Source organism: Diadema antillarum, unplaced genomic scaffold (genome assembly GCF_040938485.1).
Source record: "Diadema antillarum isolate AM-2024a unplaced genomic scaffold, OU_Dant_1.0 seq00000932_RagTag, whole genome shotgun sequence".
Taxonomy (NCBI): domain Eukaryota; kingdom Metazoa; phylum Echinodermata; class Echinoidea; order Diadematoida; family Diadematidae; genus Diadema; species Diadema antillarum.
In genome coordinates this window covers 992,310-1,009,875 of record NW_027271783.1, presented here as the reverse complement: position 1 = coordinate 1,009,875, position 17,566 = coordinate 992,310, and the positions used below count along the sequence as shown (strand labels likewise).

General features: G+C 37.1%; 1 protein-coding gene and 1 long non-coding RNA gene across 2 annotated transcripts; both read left to right on the top strand.

Moving 5' to 3' along the window:
• Window positions 1-6,868: 6,868 nt before the first annotated feature.
• LOC139741532 (uncharacterized) lies at window positions 6,869-14,094 on the top strand. The gene is made up of 3 exons (XR_011711627.1): window positions 6,869-7,280; window positions 10,324-10,414; window positions 14,027-14,094. It is a non-coding gene; the product is annotated as an uncharacterized lncRNA (long non-coding RNA).
• Window positions 14,095-14,131: 37 nt separating this feature from the next.
• On the top strand, window positions 14,132-17,337 carry LOC139741512 (low-density lipoprotein receptor-related protein 5-like protein). The gene is made up of 4 exons (XM_071652094.1): window positions 14,132-14,266; window positions 15,585-15,744; window positions 16,381-16,508; window positions 17,069-17,337. The coding sequence occupies exons 1-4, from the start codon at window positions 14,176-14,178 to the stop codon at window positions 17,335-17,337; spliced, it is 648 nt and encodes a 215-aa protein (XP_071508195.1). The 5' UTR covers window positions 14,132-14,175.
• Window positions 17,338-17,566: the final 229 nt, after the last annotated feature.

The window sequence follows — 17,566 nt, the reverse complement described above, 5'->3', positions numbered from 1 at the left end:
AGTCTTGCAGTTTCACAAGTTCCATTGGAAAAAAAATATCAGTCACAGTTTCATTGTCATGACGCAATGATGTCAGACTTCTCCCACATTCCCCTATTTTTTTCCTTTTTATACCTTTTGTTTTAACAAAAATTAAAGGGGGGGGGGGGGTGGAGGGGAGACGACCAAGAGGTGGCGCGCGCCCGGTACCTCCCCCTCTGGATTCGCCCCCCTGCATGGTGAATATTTCGTCTGTCCGTCGGTAGGCCCTGATCATCATGTTATATACATTGAGCTTCCTCCTATCTTCCCTGTGAAATAAGAACTGCTCAGCTTTACATCGATTACATTGATTCAAATCTAGAAAAATCGTCTTCTTGATAACAGTTCAAAACAAGAAAACTCAAGCACAGATATAGTGTCATAATAATTGATTAAAGTAGTGTATTTGAATTAGTTCTTATGAGATATATTCATGTAGTCGCTATTTTATATATATCAACATGTACATGTTTTAAATGAAACTGGAAAGTTTGAATGAAACCGTTCCATTTACTTAATTCATATATTTCACTGTAGGTACTCTTATACTACTACTATAATTCGCTCTAAGTTCTTCTTATTATATTAGGTAGGCCATTATTCGATCATGGTATTCCACATTATGCTGCATGGAGACTTAGGTATGGACACGTAACAAATCCCGTTGGAATCCCATTTTCTTTTTACCAAGAAATTTCCATGAGCTACTACATCTTACTCGGTTAGTCATTGATGCAAAGGGGGCTATAAAGTCGCTTTCTTTTCAATTACATTGAATCTAAGTTATTGTAAATTTTATATTTTTTATTTATCTGTTTTTTAGAGAGACAAAATTGTGTACCAGCAGTCGGTTGCCTGGGCACTATATGGCTTAGTGGATAAGACTCTAGACCAAGTTTGAAACGGAGGTTCCGAGTTCGAGTCTTGCCAAGTGCGTACGTCCTTGGACAAGATGTTTTTACCCATGCACGATATTATCAGGCAGAATATTGGTTTGTATTTTTTTTTATTCAAGTAATCTGAAGACTAAATATTTTCTTTATTAGAAACATTATTACGAAGTATATGGCTCAAATTTAGATATTGAATTGGCCACATAGGTGACGTTAAGTGCATAACGAATCAAGTCAACGCATTTGCATTACATAGACCCTTTAAGAGGGAATCGACTGGTATTTAGGCCTTCACAGCGTGCATTCGCTCCTTACAAGTTGTTACCGCATTTTTACATAACAATGGGTAGTTTGAAGGCGACTTCAGCGCATTGTCTACATTTCCATTCAACAATTGAAGGCTGAAGAATGTGAATGAACGGGGGAAATCCCTAACGTGGCAGGAGGGTGTGGTCTGCTACTGTGCGTAAAACCCCGCTCTCTGTCTACTACATTGTCGATGGGGGTAGAATAAAACTCGAAGTTTTGTTATAAAGCTTTACTGGAGTCTGACAAAAGGTATGAGAACATGATGGAATCATGCAGTTTCACAAGTTCCATTGAAAAAATATCAGTCACAATTTCAGGGACATGACCCAAAAATGTCAGAATGCTCCTATTACAGAAAGGAGGGAAATCCTGATGAGGCAACAACATGTCACACATTCTGACACCAAAACAAATCACCACCACTAGGAAATCAAACTTAAAGTAACGAAATCTTTATTCTTCCCTCGCCTCCTCAGACGGCATGGTCCCAGCTTCGAGCCATCATGTCTTCCACCGTGGGCCAAACAGGCCACACCCACTTTGTGCCAACATGCATATTCATGACAGCTCCCATTACATAGTTCATGGTGAATATTTCGCCTTTCGGTCAGTTCTACTGATCATCATGTTATTATACATTGGGCTTCCTCCTATCTTCCCTGTGAAATAAGAACTGCTCAGCTTTACGTTGATTACATTGATTTAAATCTAGAAAAATCGTCTTCTCGTTAACAGTTCAAAACAAGAAAACTCAAGCACAGATATAGTGTCATAACAATTGATTAAAGTAGTGTATTTGCATTAGTACTAGTGAGATAAATTTATTCATATAATCGTTGTTAATGATAGTAATAATAGTAGACATTTATAGAGCGCCTTTTCCACTGGATACAAAGCGCTATGACATGACATCCCTGGTCGCCACAGGAGATAAAATATACACAAAATACCAGGCAGCGACAGTCCAAGTCCAGTGCACATAGGGACATCAAAATAAATAAGTCTTCAAGTTTTGTTTGAAATGATCAAGTGTTGGTGATGATTTGAAAAGAGGAAGGAGCTTAATCCACAGCCTAGGAGCAGAAGAAGAGAAAGCTGCATCGCCAGCTAGTTTTTTGTGTGTTGTTGAGTAAAGCCTAAAGGTAACGGATGATGAAAGACGAGTGCGCCTAGAGTGAGAGTGTCGTACCAGACATTCCCCAATGTACTCTGGAGCTTTGACTGGCAGCCAGTGGAGTTTGACGTATAAGAGGAGTGGCATGAGAACGTGAACGAACATGGTACACTAGTCTAGAGGCAGCATTCTGAACTCTCTGTAAGCGATCCACATCAGCCTGACTGATGTATAACATGTACATGTTTTAACTGAAACTGGAAAGTTTGAAAACAGTTTTATTAGTTCCATTTACTTACACTCTGGGTACTCTTGTACCTACAATTCACTCTAGGTTCCTGTCATTATAGGTAGGCCATTATTCAATCATGGTATTCGACATTATGCTACATCGAGACTTAGGTAATATATACATGTAACAAATCCCGTTGGAATCTCATTTTCCTTGCTCAATTTTCCACTAATAAATTATATTCATTTCTGGTCAGTTTCCTTCTGTTTGCGCTTGTTACATACTAAAAAAGCTGCATCACTTCGGTGATCCCTCGCATTTATCCCCAAGTTGAATTATCCTTCGGGTTTACGTCACGTTTAAGTGTGTCACACACATACACACTGCTATAGCTTCTGGCCATTCGAGCATTGAGAATTAAGGGTTTCTGTACTAGGGCTTTCTATAGCTCAGTGAGTACCGGGCTAGCTATCCGGAGGTCTCGGGTTCGAATCCCGATGGAATCCCATCTTCTTTGCTCATTTTTCCACTAATAAATATTATGGGTTATTGGAGTTAGACTTTGAAGTTAATCGTGATTATGGCGATTGATTATCAATCATTATTTTATCCAATTATTATCACCTCCTGGTTGACATCTCTGCATTATATCATATCTCTTCTTGTTTCCTGAGCTACAAAAAGAAATATAAAAGCTGTTTTTTGATATTGATTGTTCTATCTTATGAGCAACAATTTCTACACAGAACAGAAAAGTCGACAAACAATGTTGGATCAACAAATCTCTCATCCTTTTTCTGTTACTATAAGATCCTACCCATGATACGTAAAGTTCCATGCCGTCAATCCCTCGTTTGAGGCGAGTCCCCAACTGGGGCATACCCAAAGTGGGGTGCGTATATTTGTCGTTTGGGAGTTGGGAGTCGAAGTACTTGTCATTGCAAATAAACTTTCTGCTCAGGCGTGACAAACCTGGAGGCCAAGCCAGGGTTTGATGACTCCAGCAGCTGTCGTATTACGTAAGAGCATGATAAGGATATCTGCCTGTGGCAGACCATTCAAAGTGAACTCAATTTTCTCTATCCTTTCTAAAGTTTTCAATTTTATATTCTATTGAGAAATTCTATGGTCATCCATTTTACATTTCGAACGAAAAAAATCGACCCGTAAATAACGAAAATACAGGAATAAGAAGGAGAGCATTGCCAGTTTGCCGGTGCTGACAATGTGCTATTTGGCAGTGAGTTACAACGGGGAGGTGAGACTACCTCCCTGGTTACAATCAGCCTGCTGACTGGATCATTGAGAAAGAGAGAGAGAGGGAGAGAGAGAGAGAGGGGGGGGGGGAGCGAGGGGGAGAGAGGGAGGGAGAGGGGGGAGAGATGGGGGAGGGAGAAGGGGAGAGCAAAATGGAATGACAATAGTTCCGGTCACTACAGTACAGGCATGCTCTGTCTGCATACGCTGAATGTCTACACTCACACACACACACGTACACACACACACGCACCATGGAGCTACATGGCCCATGCCAAAACCAAAAAATCTCCTCCTCTCGCGGTGCCCCCCCCCCCCCCCCTCTTGTGGCGCTGTGGCGATGACTGATGCTTAGATTAGGCCAGGGTCAAGAAACAGGTGTTTTATATCTTTGACTTTAAGTCATTGATTGCCAAGATATGCACTGGCATTATTTACTGGGGTGTAGCCTCTTCAAACGAGAGATTTGCGTCATGCGGTCTTCATTTTCCCCTTTTCGTCTGTTTTTTTTAATCATTTGGTTTCTCTCCCCTTCTCCGTTCCTATTCTGTTGTGCTTAGTTCATATTTGACGCCAAAGAAAGTTCGCCTGCATGTGTATATCATGAATCCTGCTGAATTACGAGTCTGATGATATTCTACCATAGCGACACATTCAGTGTACTTTGACCTTGATCTAGACGTAGTCTTCTTGGACATTTAGGCGAATAAATACTGAAAAACGCAAATTCATCTCCGTTAAAGGACCTGTTTACCTTTGGGAGCAGTGATTTAAAAAATGTTCAAGATATCACAAGATATAAGTGTGGGTCAGTTGTCTCACAAAACATCCTACCATATAAGATTTTTTTTTTGCAATAAATCCTAAGATATAAGGAGATATCACTATTTTTCTCATTAAATCATAACTGTAGACGGTTTAGTCTGGAAACATTTTTAATATAACTATTGTTCACATTTTGTATATTTAACAAGACATTACATCGATTATAACTGGTTCAAATTTTTACATTGGTTGTTTCTATTCCTAAATCACATCTTAGATTATTTCAAAGCAATGATGTTGGGGGTTTTGTTTCATCTTCAAATGGTAAATTATGCCTTTAAAAACTACCTACGCAAAAGCCTAGACCCCCTTCCTATAAACATGTTCTCATCATGATTTCAGCGAGAAGTACATATGCCTAATTAAACTAACTTACTAAGCATTTGAAGTTTATAGAAACTCAAATTTGCCGTTGATACAGACAAATTTGGGAAGAGGTTTATGTCCTCCACTTTTTTTTTTCTTTTGTCAGCAGAACAGTGTAAACAACCCACGGAAGTGCAAACACACTCTGCTAGTTTACACGAAATCTATACAGACTCCGCCACATTTTGTGTGTGTATGTTTTCATGTTAATATGAAGAGGAAAACTGAGGTTGAAGCAGCAGTAACAACAACAACAACAGCAGAAAACAAAGACGTGAAAGTTGATCCGTACAGGCATGGTAAAAACATGTGGGAAAATGCCTTAAGGATTAACTTCCGCGTTCGACATTAATGATAAAGTCAACGTCCATGTATTTTGTAACGCTTCAAACGCTTAGGCAGCTATGAAACGGCATTATAACAAACATATCGCAATGATCTCTTTTCTATATAGGCAGGTTTATAAATGTCTTTGCCTGCTGCACTCGGTATGGAACCAATGTAAGTCTCAACTAAGGCAGGTACCAAGTATGTAAAGTGAGACGTACCATAGGGAACCGTAGGGCCTACCACTACACAGTTAACAGTGGCTGAAATAATAACTGTTCTGGCACGCTTCGCTCATACGAGCAATGTTTTGTAATAGCTCATTGAACATTGATGAAAAGAGGGGGAGATTAGACTGTTTTGTATAGAATTCAATTACCACATTTCATTTGCTGAATCCAACTTGTAGTATCAAGATTTTTTTGTCCCTCAAGGTGCTCTAATCATGTTTTGTTTTGTTCTTTTACTCAGTACCTTACCTGCAACTGAGAGCGAATTCGCGTTTGCCCACTATCTGTGATGAGTTATTTAGGTGTCAATTGCCCCCCCCCCCCCCCCAAAAAAAAAAGAAAAATGCTCTGAAAATAGTATACTAATGACAAACTGCTTTCGGAGCTATCATAGATACGCTCCCTTCTATATTCCTTTATTGTCTGTTTTGACGAGAAGTGAAAAGTACTCATGAGGTAAAACAGTTGACACTGATTGTCAATTTTCAAGAGCAGGAGGCAGGGAGCTAAGTTTTGTATTTTAGATAGGTTTGATCAATGCTTCCACAGAACAATATTTGTCGCATACAGCTATATTCTTATTCAAACTGAAATTGAGATAATCTAACTAACGATGTCTTTTAATTTGTATATCAATGTAATGCAATTTTTGGACCATGAGAATTGTGGTCTTATATTAAAGTATACACTGTTGAAAAGCATTCGCAACATCTATGTATGTCTACATCGATATATTGTGTAGGTCCGTCGAAAGGAATGAATTGGATGAATAAAAAAAAAGTGAAAAGTATTACTCTGGTTAAAGTTAAGATCTGCAGAGTGAAAGTAAATTCAACTGCGATTTATTCCAATAGACTTGAGAATCATTTTACTTGACGTCAGTCTTTATGTTTTCTATCTAACTCGTCAGACCTCTCAGCTATAAGATATAACTTCGCATTTGATTTGAAAAAGGAAATCATTAGGTAAATAATATTAAGTTTCATTGGAAATACAAAGTTTTCTTCTCTGACACATTGTCGTCCGAAGTCATGGCATACTCGACAGACCTGAAAGACAGCACACATTGTTTGGCGACTCATTTCGGGGGCTGCGCAATCGCGCGGGAAAAAGAGGAACTTCGTTTAGAGAAATAGGCTGGTGTTTGATTTCTCTCCTTATGCTCACATACACACACACACACAATACACACACACACGCACAAACAGACAGACAATAACAAAGCATGTCGCAGCTAGAAAGGCAGGGGTTCGCTATTGAAGAAAACATTAATCGTGAAATGTTCACCGATCGGGACACGCACCACAAAATGCAGTGGGTGTTCAGGTCTACTCCTTCAGCAACGCATCCGGGAATTTCCAGCTCTTTCCAACTTTTGGACGCATTGTTATTGCATGGACCCAAGGTAGGGTCCATGGTTATTGTAAGCGCCGAGACGTAGCGTCAGAATTCTGCCTTGACTGAAAGACACAATTTGGTCACCTTCATTTGTTGATTCCATCGATTAACGACCAGAGGTGTGCAGGGTGTCTCGGGCGTCATGTATAGGTGACTATGGATAGATGTAACAACGCTTCCGATTAATATTTTGTCTGGTAAATTCTTCCGGATTAAGAGGACTTTTGCCGGGTGAACACCAGTATATCAAGCAATCATTTACACTGATATTACGGAGAGGAACTCATGCACCAAGTGTACGCAGCTGGGTAAGTTGTACTTACAGTGTGTGATGTCTCTACTTACATGAACAAGAAATAAAGATTAGAATGTCAACTTCATTTTGATACAAATGTTATTTTGTTCTAAACGCAAGAAATTTGTCACTTTGACACAGTGGGTTCGAATATTGGAGTGTCGCGCCCTTCCTTTTCTTTGTTGACCTTACATCTACTTCAATTGATGGACAACATTATAGTCATTGTATGAAGGCTGTTGACGTGGAACTTGATTATCAATAGACATGCACATGTAGTTTATATACCATTGCGGGATAGTATGAATGCAAAGAAATGCAAAAAACAAAAAACAAAACAAAACAAAAACAAAACAAGATCAAATCGAAAATTTTCAAGACTAACGCATATCTTAGCCAACTGTAAACCAGAACGTATAACAGACATTAATTAAGCCTAACTTTGGTGTTCAAAACATAGTGTGTTTATCAGTAATGATCTTTAACTATTGAAAATTCATTTTGAGGCATTGTGACTTGACGTAATTATCATATACATCAAGTTAAGTGGCACATCAATATAGTACGGTATGCATCAGTACGTTAACCTAATAATATATAATTATTTGATAATCTTATGTTCGGCTGGCCTGTAACATAAAAGGCGTACCTTGTGCCGTGGGTGATACAGGTTTCAAGGCACCGGTAAACGAGCAGGATACCATTGTAATTAAAAAGAAATATGTTCATGCACCTATGCAAATATTCGGTAAAATGAGCTTTGATTCCTCTCCACACGAAGATATCCTTAAATGATATGACATATTTGTATTTTCTGTCTTTGCTAATTTGGTTTTCATCATGTTCATACGGTAGACTTTTACCGTCAATATTCATCAACCGCTACCATAGTGGCTTTTTAAAGGTTCTCTGCAATACAAATGCATGTTGATATGTGTTGATTTATGATACCCTCAACACCACTTTTGCGGTGAAACGAATATCTAGAAACATTCCATATATTTTTAACTATTTTTTTTCTATTTTTGTTCAGATTACTTGGGTACGCCCACAAAAAATCCTTCAGAACCAATATTCTTGTTGTGACCTCATCTGTCAATCATCGCTAAAGAACTGATAAAGCTTAAAATCATCCAATGTTTGACAAGTTTGCAAGGTGTACTCCCTGTCACGTGACGTGTGAGAGCAATAATTTACTTTTCGACAGACACACAAAAGGAAGATTTGTTAGATTTGTATTACTTTAGGTTTGCCTGTAATTGTATTTTCTGTATACTTCAATATGATTACGGTTTGAATAATGTATATAACTTATCATGTCTTGAGTGATTCAAGTATTACAAGAATATTTAGTGGACTCTTTTTCCATACCTACTTTATTGTTATCCTTCAAAGCATGCTTAGGTGTTCTTAGTTATACTACTTTATCTTAATACTACTTTATCTTAATACTATATGCGATTCACTTTTCGTTTTGTATTTCTTTTTCCTTGATTGTAATTAATCAAACAATGTGATTGTTTTACTCATGCTTTCATATCATATCATATTTTGATTCACTGCTGGATGGAAAAATAAAAACTGAATTGAATTGTATTGAATTGAATTGAATTGTATTGTATTGAGTTGAATTGAATTGAATTGAATTGAATTGATTCATCCCCCTCAAAAAAGAAAGAACGACAGAAAATCATGAAATAGAGACCCGACATTCTCACTGAACACGACGGGGTGTAATTAGTTTTAGTTTGTGCCTCTCTGACTTCAAAGTAATTGTATTATTATACATGAAATACGAACTTCATATTTTAGAGAATTGTCTGATCCCCCATAAAAAATAAATAAAAAAATATTCAGCTTTAAATTGGTATATGCGTCTGCTTACAGTGTTGACGTAGCTTTGCAAAATAATGTTTATTATGTGATTTAAACCCTTTGAAGCTTCAACATTTCAATAATGTGCCATTGTCTTTTGGTGTTTGTATAAGAAAAAATATGAATGTATTCTGGTATTTACTTATAGTAATGAAGGCAATATTACGCTTCTGTTCAACAACAACAACAAAAAAGGTGGGTGTGTTGCAGTAGTGTAACTCAAATTGTTATCAATGTCATCATTATTAGCAATGTTATCATTATTAATGATGTTATGATTATCCAAAGTGCTGTGTTTATGTATAGATTCCATTCTCACGAACTTGCCACCAACCTGTTGAACATGTTTCGTTTTAATTCGGCTATTCATACCTATTCAACCAGAACCTCGACAAACATGCACCTAGAAAATCCCCCCAAAACTGCCCTTGCCCACCGATCCATACGACATGCTGGTCCCGACATCTGGAATTCTCTTTCTCATGAAATACGACGGTGCCAATCAAAGCATACTTTTAAAAGACAAGTGAAGAATACCCTTCTTTGCAAATATGTTTAAGCATTACCATTTGCATGGTTCTTGCCTGCACCCCCAGGTTCACAGGCTTATTTTGTCGTACGTACATCACGTACATAATGGCAGCGAGTCTTTCTATGTCACCAGAATCATCAATCTTGTATACCTTTAACCACCATTATGTAGAGTACCCATCTTCTTATTTTTCCACTCCATCTTTCTTTCTTTCTTTCTCATTTCATTGAACGTGAATAATACCTTTTTTTAAAATGATGTTTATGTACATAATCATGTGCAAACTATCGCTACTGGACGTCCCAGTCAAGCTTTCCATAGCTTATGACGATCCACACAAATGTATGTATAATAACATATTCCATGTACAGTACAAACTATATGCATATTCGTGAATAATGTATGTATGTGTGTATGTATGTATGTTTGCATGCATTTTGTGAATAAATCAAATCAAATCAAATCAAATCGAATCAAAGATCGTTCTGGTAATTACTATTTGGCTATATAATTCTACTGGGTTTGCAAGTGGGAATCTAGATGGATACGGGTGAAAGTTTTTTGGGATTCAGAGTATCATAGGAAATGAGTTAAATCATCTGTTGTCGTTGCTTTAAAATATTTGTAAACATAATCATTGTTTTAACAGATAATCACCAACATGAGAGGCCAGGAACTACTGAGGATTCTGTGTCTAGGATTGCTGTACTTGCTCGGAGTTTGTGTCGGAGTTCAAAGTAGTAAGTTGAATTACTTAGCAACATTCTGATAGGCTCAATCATATGAGACATATTGTATTTTCGAAACCTTATAGAGACATAACAAACTACAACATAATGTAATCGATGCAGTGAATATTAGTGGTGTGGCGGTTGGTAATATAGCACAGTTTATATAGGATGAGATGTAAAATTGCTTTCAAGTTATCTTCGATTGACGATTAACAAAATCTGTTTTTCCACGCACACTGTACATATTCAATCCACTTTGATTACTCCTCTTAATAGAGCTAAATTTTATGCAAAAATAAAGCAAAACAAATGACACCCATTTCTCTTTACGAGTGAGATAAGAAACAAGTTGTTTTCATTCATAAAAGTTACACAGTCTTTGCCGTTTAAACGATATTTCCCACAAGTCTCATCAAATTTTGACAAGACCGTGCAAAAGATTTTCTACAAAACTGACGAATTTCTAAGAAAACTTAAATAGAAGATAATCCCGTTGAATTCGTTAATTCACCTTGTACAAGATTTATTCCGAGGGTCGATGTTCCGAAATAATCAAAGTCCCTATTCCGGTGTATACCTAGATACTTGTTTATCCGAAAATGAAATAGGACTCGTTATTGATTCAAAAAAGAAAAGAGTACTGCGCACCTTTGGAATTACGAACCTTATTTCATTTTCGGATTACCGAACCTCCGGAATAACGCACTGTAACCAGTGTAAATAATATGGACATCTGCAGACGGCTGTGCTGTTTTGTCGAGCTGAGCTTAGCTGACTGTAGGTACCGTTTACGCCCATTTCAAAGCTACACTTGCTGCCAGGCACTACATATAGTAATCTTGTCTTGTACTCAAATTGACAGAGGAGAATTACCTTACTAACACTTCAGTTCGCGCACAGGATCTATGGATTGATTCTCACTCTCTTCCTGGTATGCCTTCAATATCAAAACAAAAATCTACGCTGAGAAGGGTACTGAATTTAATGATAACAATCTTATAGCATGATCCGGATGTACATTTTTCCCCTGAGCCCTTTCGCCACTAAAAAAAAAAAAGAAAAAAAAAGAAAGAAAGAAAGAAAAAAGGTCCTCATCCTGCTCATCTTTTCAAATGTTTTCTGACCACCCGCCAGCAGAAAGTGTTTACTCTATTTCTACTGTTAACACTTGGGGGGGGGGGGGGGATATTAAAGGGCGTGTTTAGATCATGTTTGCGCGTCGTCTGAACGCTTGTTGCTAGGAGAGCGTACATTTGACTAATAAAAAAATCGTTCAAAATGACATTTGGACTATGAAAAACAGGAAGATAACACGTTGCTATATTTCTTTCATTCATCTTATTCTCAGGGGTTGTTCATCAAAACATTAATAGGTATTTCAGCTTGATTTTTTATGTAGAAAGACTTTATTCAATTACTCAAAGGACAAGTCCACCTTCATAGACAAGTGAATTGAATGAATGCAGCAATATTAGTAGAACACATCAGTGAAAGTCTGGGGAAATTTGGATAATGCGCTTAAAAGTTATGAATATCTAAAGTATCTGCACAGTCACTGCATGCTGGTTGAGAAGACTACTACATGATGTCACATACGCTAGAACGATAAAAGTAAATTATAAAGAGAATTTCACAAAATTTTACTTTTTGAAAAAAAGTGCACATATCCTCGAGTTGTCAAGGCCTATGTTATAAAGGGTAATATTACTCCCCCTGCCTGATTGAACAATGATTAATAACACTTAAAGTTATAGTTTCAAGTTTAGCTAAGAACGTTTTTCATTGTTTCACCTATAAGTGTAATTATGTGAATGATATAATATGTCGGTCAATTATTCACGTCACATATCTCATTGTTCCGATAAATAGGATAGTTTACTCCTACCCAACATCTCAACCCTATTAATTTCACAATATTTATATTCATGCTATTTCATTTTTTAAATCATTTCATGTAAAGCAAATTGAAATAGCTCTGATATTTCTGAGACATATTGGTTCAGAGGACAGCATGAAAGTCATCTCGTGCTGATTATAGAACCTTTCAGTTTCCTTGATATTATACTGTTATGATTAATTATAATATCAAAGAAAAACGTTGAGCTCAGGTAAGAAATTTGTGACAAGCAGACATGATATCAATGTCGTCAATCTGGACAATATACCGTATGAAATGAATACTGCGCGCAAGTACGCAAAGCTCCATTCAGAACTTTTATTTATTTTGAATTACTTACCGTATATAAAGAGAGTCTGGCCAACTCGCTTTTCGGCTGCAGTTTTGAAACCTGTGATTGGTCAAAACTGGTCCCATGTCGTTTCCAAAGTGCGCTCATACGCAGCGCCCACTGTTACCTACACCTTATTTGGCTTGGTCATGAAATTGTTATTGTTACGTCTGAGCGTACAACCCGGTAACGCATAATACGCGCAGTAACGACATGGCGTCCCATTTCGTAGTTGTTCAGACTCTCATTATATACGGCACTGAGCCAATAGTTTGTGCAGCGACCTCTGGTAGGAGTCATCGAGTCCTTTAGCATTCATGACGTTTGAATGGATTGCCTGATTTCTCTCAAACTTCTCTGATGTGTTCTAATGATATTGCGGAATTCATTTCAATCACATGTAGTTTTTGGGGGAAACCCCTTTTATGTGTTTATAGTACAAGATAAGGTAGTGCTATGGGCCTATGCTCTATTAATGTTGTTCGTCACATAAACACACGTTTCCGGATTTAGTTCATGTGATATTCGCAATCACATATTACTCATTAAAAAAAAGACTTGTTTTAAGATATCATTCCAATGAATAAAGTCGTTTTAGTTGGTGAAGGTGCTGCAAAAATCACTCCCTGATCGGTGTTTGTTTAGACTAGACTGCCAGGTCTATTTCCAAGACACAATGAGTGACACGCAGTATTGCTATACATTTTCAAAAAACTTGCGTTTTTTTGCTTTCCTCTCAAAAATTGTTATGAGTCCATAAAGTCCTCTTGCATGCAAGGACACGAATTTCATAGATTTTCACAAAAGTATTTACACTTTTACATTGTTTCTCATTTAGGCTATGTTTTATCTTTCATAGTGAAGTCGCAATTCTAAAGTGGCCACTTTCAATCGTAGATGATAGATCTTGAAAAGTCACAGCAATTATTATTTCATGACATGCAATAAAATACCAGGCTAAAGTTGGCTTTTATACGGTCAAGTCGGAGGAGCGGAATGAAACATACTTCTTTTTCATTTATCTATCTATTTTGTTTTTACATGACCAAAATGCAACCCAGCAACACCACCGTTACGGACAGGCTTGTATTTCCTTAATCAATAATAGTAACTTTTTAGAGTTCTTGAATTACTTCAAAATAATGAAGTTCACCTTTAATTTCCACTATTTTCTTGTGCATTGTCCGATTTAGATTGAACTTTTGATATTCTGTTAGTCTGAGTGACTCTATCCCGAACGACCAACTATATCTTATAGTCTATTTTCTATTTGCACATTTCGCTGAAGATTAGTTTGCCTAATTCGGAAATGCCATGTATGAAGTTACATCACCACGAATTTTGTCTACTAGTATTTTCAGTGATACCATCTTTTTCATTACGTCCTCTCCAGCTCATATTCTCTTCGTTGCCGACACATCAGCTGCGGCAATCATAAAAATTGAGTCAAATGTTACCAGCTTTAGACAGTCGCCGTTCGAGGTGCTACCCATCACTGGACTAGCTTCGCCCGTAGGTATTGACTATGACTACCGAGATGAGATGATATACTGGTCGGATGAGGGCTCTCATACAATCAACAGAGCAAGCATACACGGAGGTTCCCAAATGGTCCTTGCTTCATCGGCCTCAAGTTTGTTTGTTTGTTTTCTTCGAACTCAATTTCATGCATAAATCAAGATTCTTTTCAGTAATATCACATAAGATACCAGTGTGCAGATACAATATACATGACTTGAAGAAGCAAAATACATGCGTGAGTTAATTCCAATAACAAATCATATGTCGAATTAACATACTTCAAATAATTACCTGAGAAATTATGGGGAAGAAGGACTACCACTATAATCAGCAAAAGCTTGAACACGTGGCAGCCCAGGAAACCTACCTATATACATTATACACATATTTTATTCAGCAGAATGGGGGAAATACTACTGAACATATAAATGCATAATGTTTTATATTCTAGTGCATAAATACGAATAGAAATAAGTATGTTCAGTCGTCAGAAGTATGTTCAGTCGTCAGAAGTATGTTCAGTCGTCAGAAGTATATTCAGTCGTCAGAAGTATGATCAGTCGAAAGTCAAGAGACGGGGAGAGACGGAGAGGGGGATCTATAGGGTCATTTCAAAATAAATCAGAGAAGCAAAGATTTATGTGAAAGGATAGCATGAAAATAAAACTCATTCTAAGAATCTTGTTTTAGGCAGAGAATCGTAGTGCAGCAGTAAACATTGTGTCATTATAGAATAGCTTATAATGTTAGAACGTGTCTCCATCTTAAGAAAAGGTCACAATAAATCCGAATGAATTAGTTCACGATACACCATGATATATCCAGGGACGAAATGTTCTTTAATATATGTATCTCCTGAGACATTGGCAACCTGCATATCCTTATAACTGAAGGAAAATGTTTGGGTAAAGACAATGAAGAGGCTCTCTGGGATAAGACAATCTTACTGCTATTCATTTTTGTCTCTTGTCCATGAATACCTTCTTATTCTTAAATAATACCGTATTATCTTTAAAATAAACTAACACATACATACACACACGTGCGCACACAGACACACAAACACAACAGCAACAACAGAATAACACAAAACAAGAATCCGTGAACTCATTTTACCGTATGTTATTTATTGTTGCTGAATTCATTCTGTCCTGAATCGTGCGCTGGAGAATGGAAAGAATCACCATTAATAAGACACTTTTTTTTTTCGAGTTATTCTTATGACAAAGGCCGTTGTACCCAACTTGCCACAAAATTGAAAACTGCACTGTCCTGATGTGGTAACTGCTTGCTTTAATAGTTTGAACTTCCTTTTCCTCTTTCAGGTTTTGTTCATAATTATTTGCACTATCAAAATTCATTGAGGCTTGCTATCAAGGTTCTTAAACAAAAGGTTTGATTTGTTTAACGTCATTTCTTAAACCATATAGCACCACATGGCTTGGCACTGAATCTGGCAGACAACAAGATATACTGGGCATCAAGGTTAAGCGGGAACCTTGAATCGGCAAACTTGAACGGAAGTTCAAGGTCGACTCTACTTTCTGGGATTTCAGAACCCCGTGCTGTGGCCTTTTCATACACCAGACGGTAATTGTTACAGCCGTTGTAATTTGTCGCAATCCGTTGTTGCCTGCATTGTATCACTCATTTGTACATTGTTTAAATGCGCAAGACTTCATTAAAATACTCAAGACTCATTAATTGTGTGAAATAACTATAGTATCTTCTATCATACTGGTATTAAGTGTTTCTGTATTGAGATATCACGTATATTCCGAAATATATAAAATATTTCACGTATACTCATTATAATCATCAACGTGCTTGATACATTATTTCTAGGCGTAAGGAGGAAGAGAAAGATAGTAAAAGAAAGGAATAATGAGAGATATCGAAGAAATATAATAAAAATGCTTAATTACACTAAACTAATGAAGAACAGTAAACGGCCATATGTTTACTGAAACAAACGTTCCTTTAATGTATATCAAAGATATCAAATTACGTGCTCCTCAACAGACCTGTATCTTAAGTAACAATGGGGAAATGTTAATTTACATTTTGTCTAGTAAAATCACATGCCATTTTAAATCATGCTAGTCTAAGTTTCAAATGACTTAACTCTTCCTCAGCGACTAATTGTCATTAATTTCATTTTCAGAGGATTTTGATGCACTGTTATACTTGCCCTTTCATTCACTTTTCTATCTTGTTTCCACACAGAAGATTATTCTTCACAACAGCTGGCAACTTACCGAGCATCGAAAGTGTTGATCTAAATGGACAGAATCAAGAAACACTAGTCGACACTGACGTCATAGCCCCGAATGGGTTAGCTTTTGATTTCACAGGTAGATTCCTGCCTTTAGATCATGAAATGAACAAACAGCACTCAATCGAATAGACCCCCGCCCCCCCCCCCCAAAAAAAAAAAAAAAAGAGCGGAAAGATAGAGAAACAGACAGGAAAGCTTGGCTAATACATGGATTGGGAAGTGAAATAAAACTACCTTTTTTTGTTAAATTCTCATTTGGATGACTACTAAGCAAGAGATATTTCGTAAAATGCTGTTCGGAGAAGAAAATACCGGGACTAGCGATCACGGATACCAGATAGAACCGTCTTTTTTGAAACTTTAGATTAAGACAAACTTTTCGCTTACCAGCATCAATCCAAATCTTTAGAGTGCCTAGACAAGAGCACTGTGAAGATTGTGCCAATCAGAAATGAATATACTATAGTAAAGTTGAATATACTAGTAGATTATGTCCCGATTGTGTATCATACAGCTAAGTGAATATCATGTTACTTGCTTGTTTTCCAACATAACAAAATCATGTCATTTATTCAATCCCGAAAGTATAAACATATTAAATTCTTATTACGCATACACTTTCGTTTGTCCTGCTAGAATATCGACTGTATTGGACGGACACTTCCCTTGACGTCATCGAATCCATAACGCCCGATAACCCAAGCCTACGTTCCGTCATCTTTAGGCTTGAGGCCACCTCCACACTGGACATCTACTCTCTGGGAATTGACATCTTTTATTCTGATATCTACTTCTCCGAAGATACCACAAATAGAGTGTACTGGATAGACAGCGCCACAAACTCTGTTAACGACATTCCAATAAATTTTCCGTCGCCGGCCTTGATACACGTATATACGGGTTAGTGTGTCAGATCCCTGTAGTGATAAAAAAAAACAAACATAACAAACTAGAACAAAACAAAACAAAACAAAACAAAGCAAAACGTATACCGATCGTTGAGGGCTTATTTTGAAAGATGAAAAAAGAAAGAAAGCAAAGGTTTCAACCCTCCATTTTAAATTAAATGTCCTCTTTAAAAGTTTTCAGAATTGATTCACAAAATAATATGTCTTACATTGCCAAGTTTGCTGA

Coding starts and splice junctions, on each gene's coding strand:
- LOC139741512 (XM_071652094.1), top strand. CDS start 14,176: ATGATATACTGGTCGGATGAGGGCTCTCATACAATCAACAGAGCAAGC. Junction 15,745..16,380: donor GCCTTTTCATACACCAGACG/GTAATTGTTACA, acceptor GTTTCCACACAG/AAGATTATTCTTCACAACAG. Junction 16,509..17,068: donor GTTAGCTTTTGATTTCACAG/GTAGATTCCTGC, acceptor TTGTCCTGCTAG/AATATCGACTGTATTGGACG.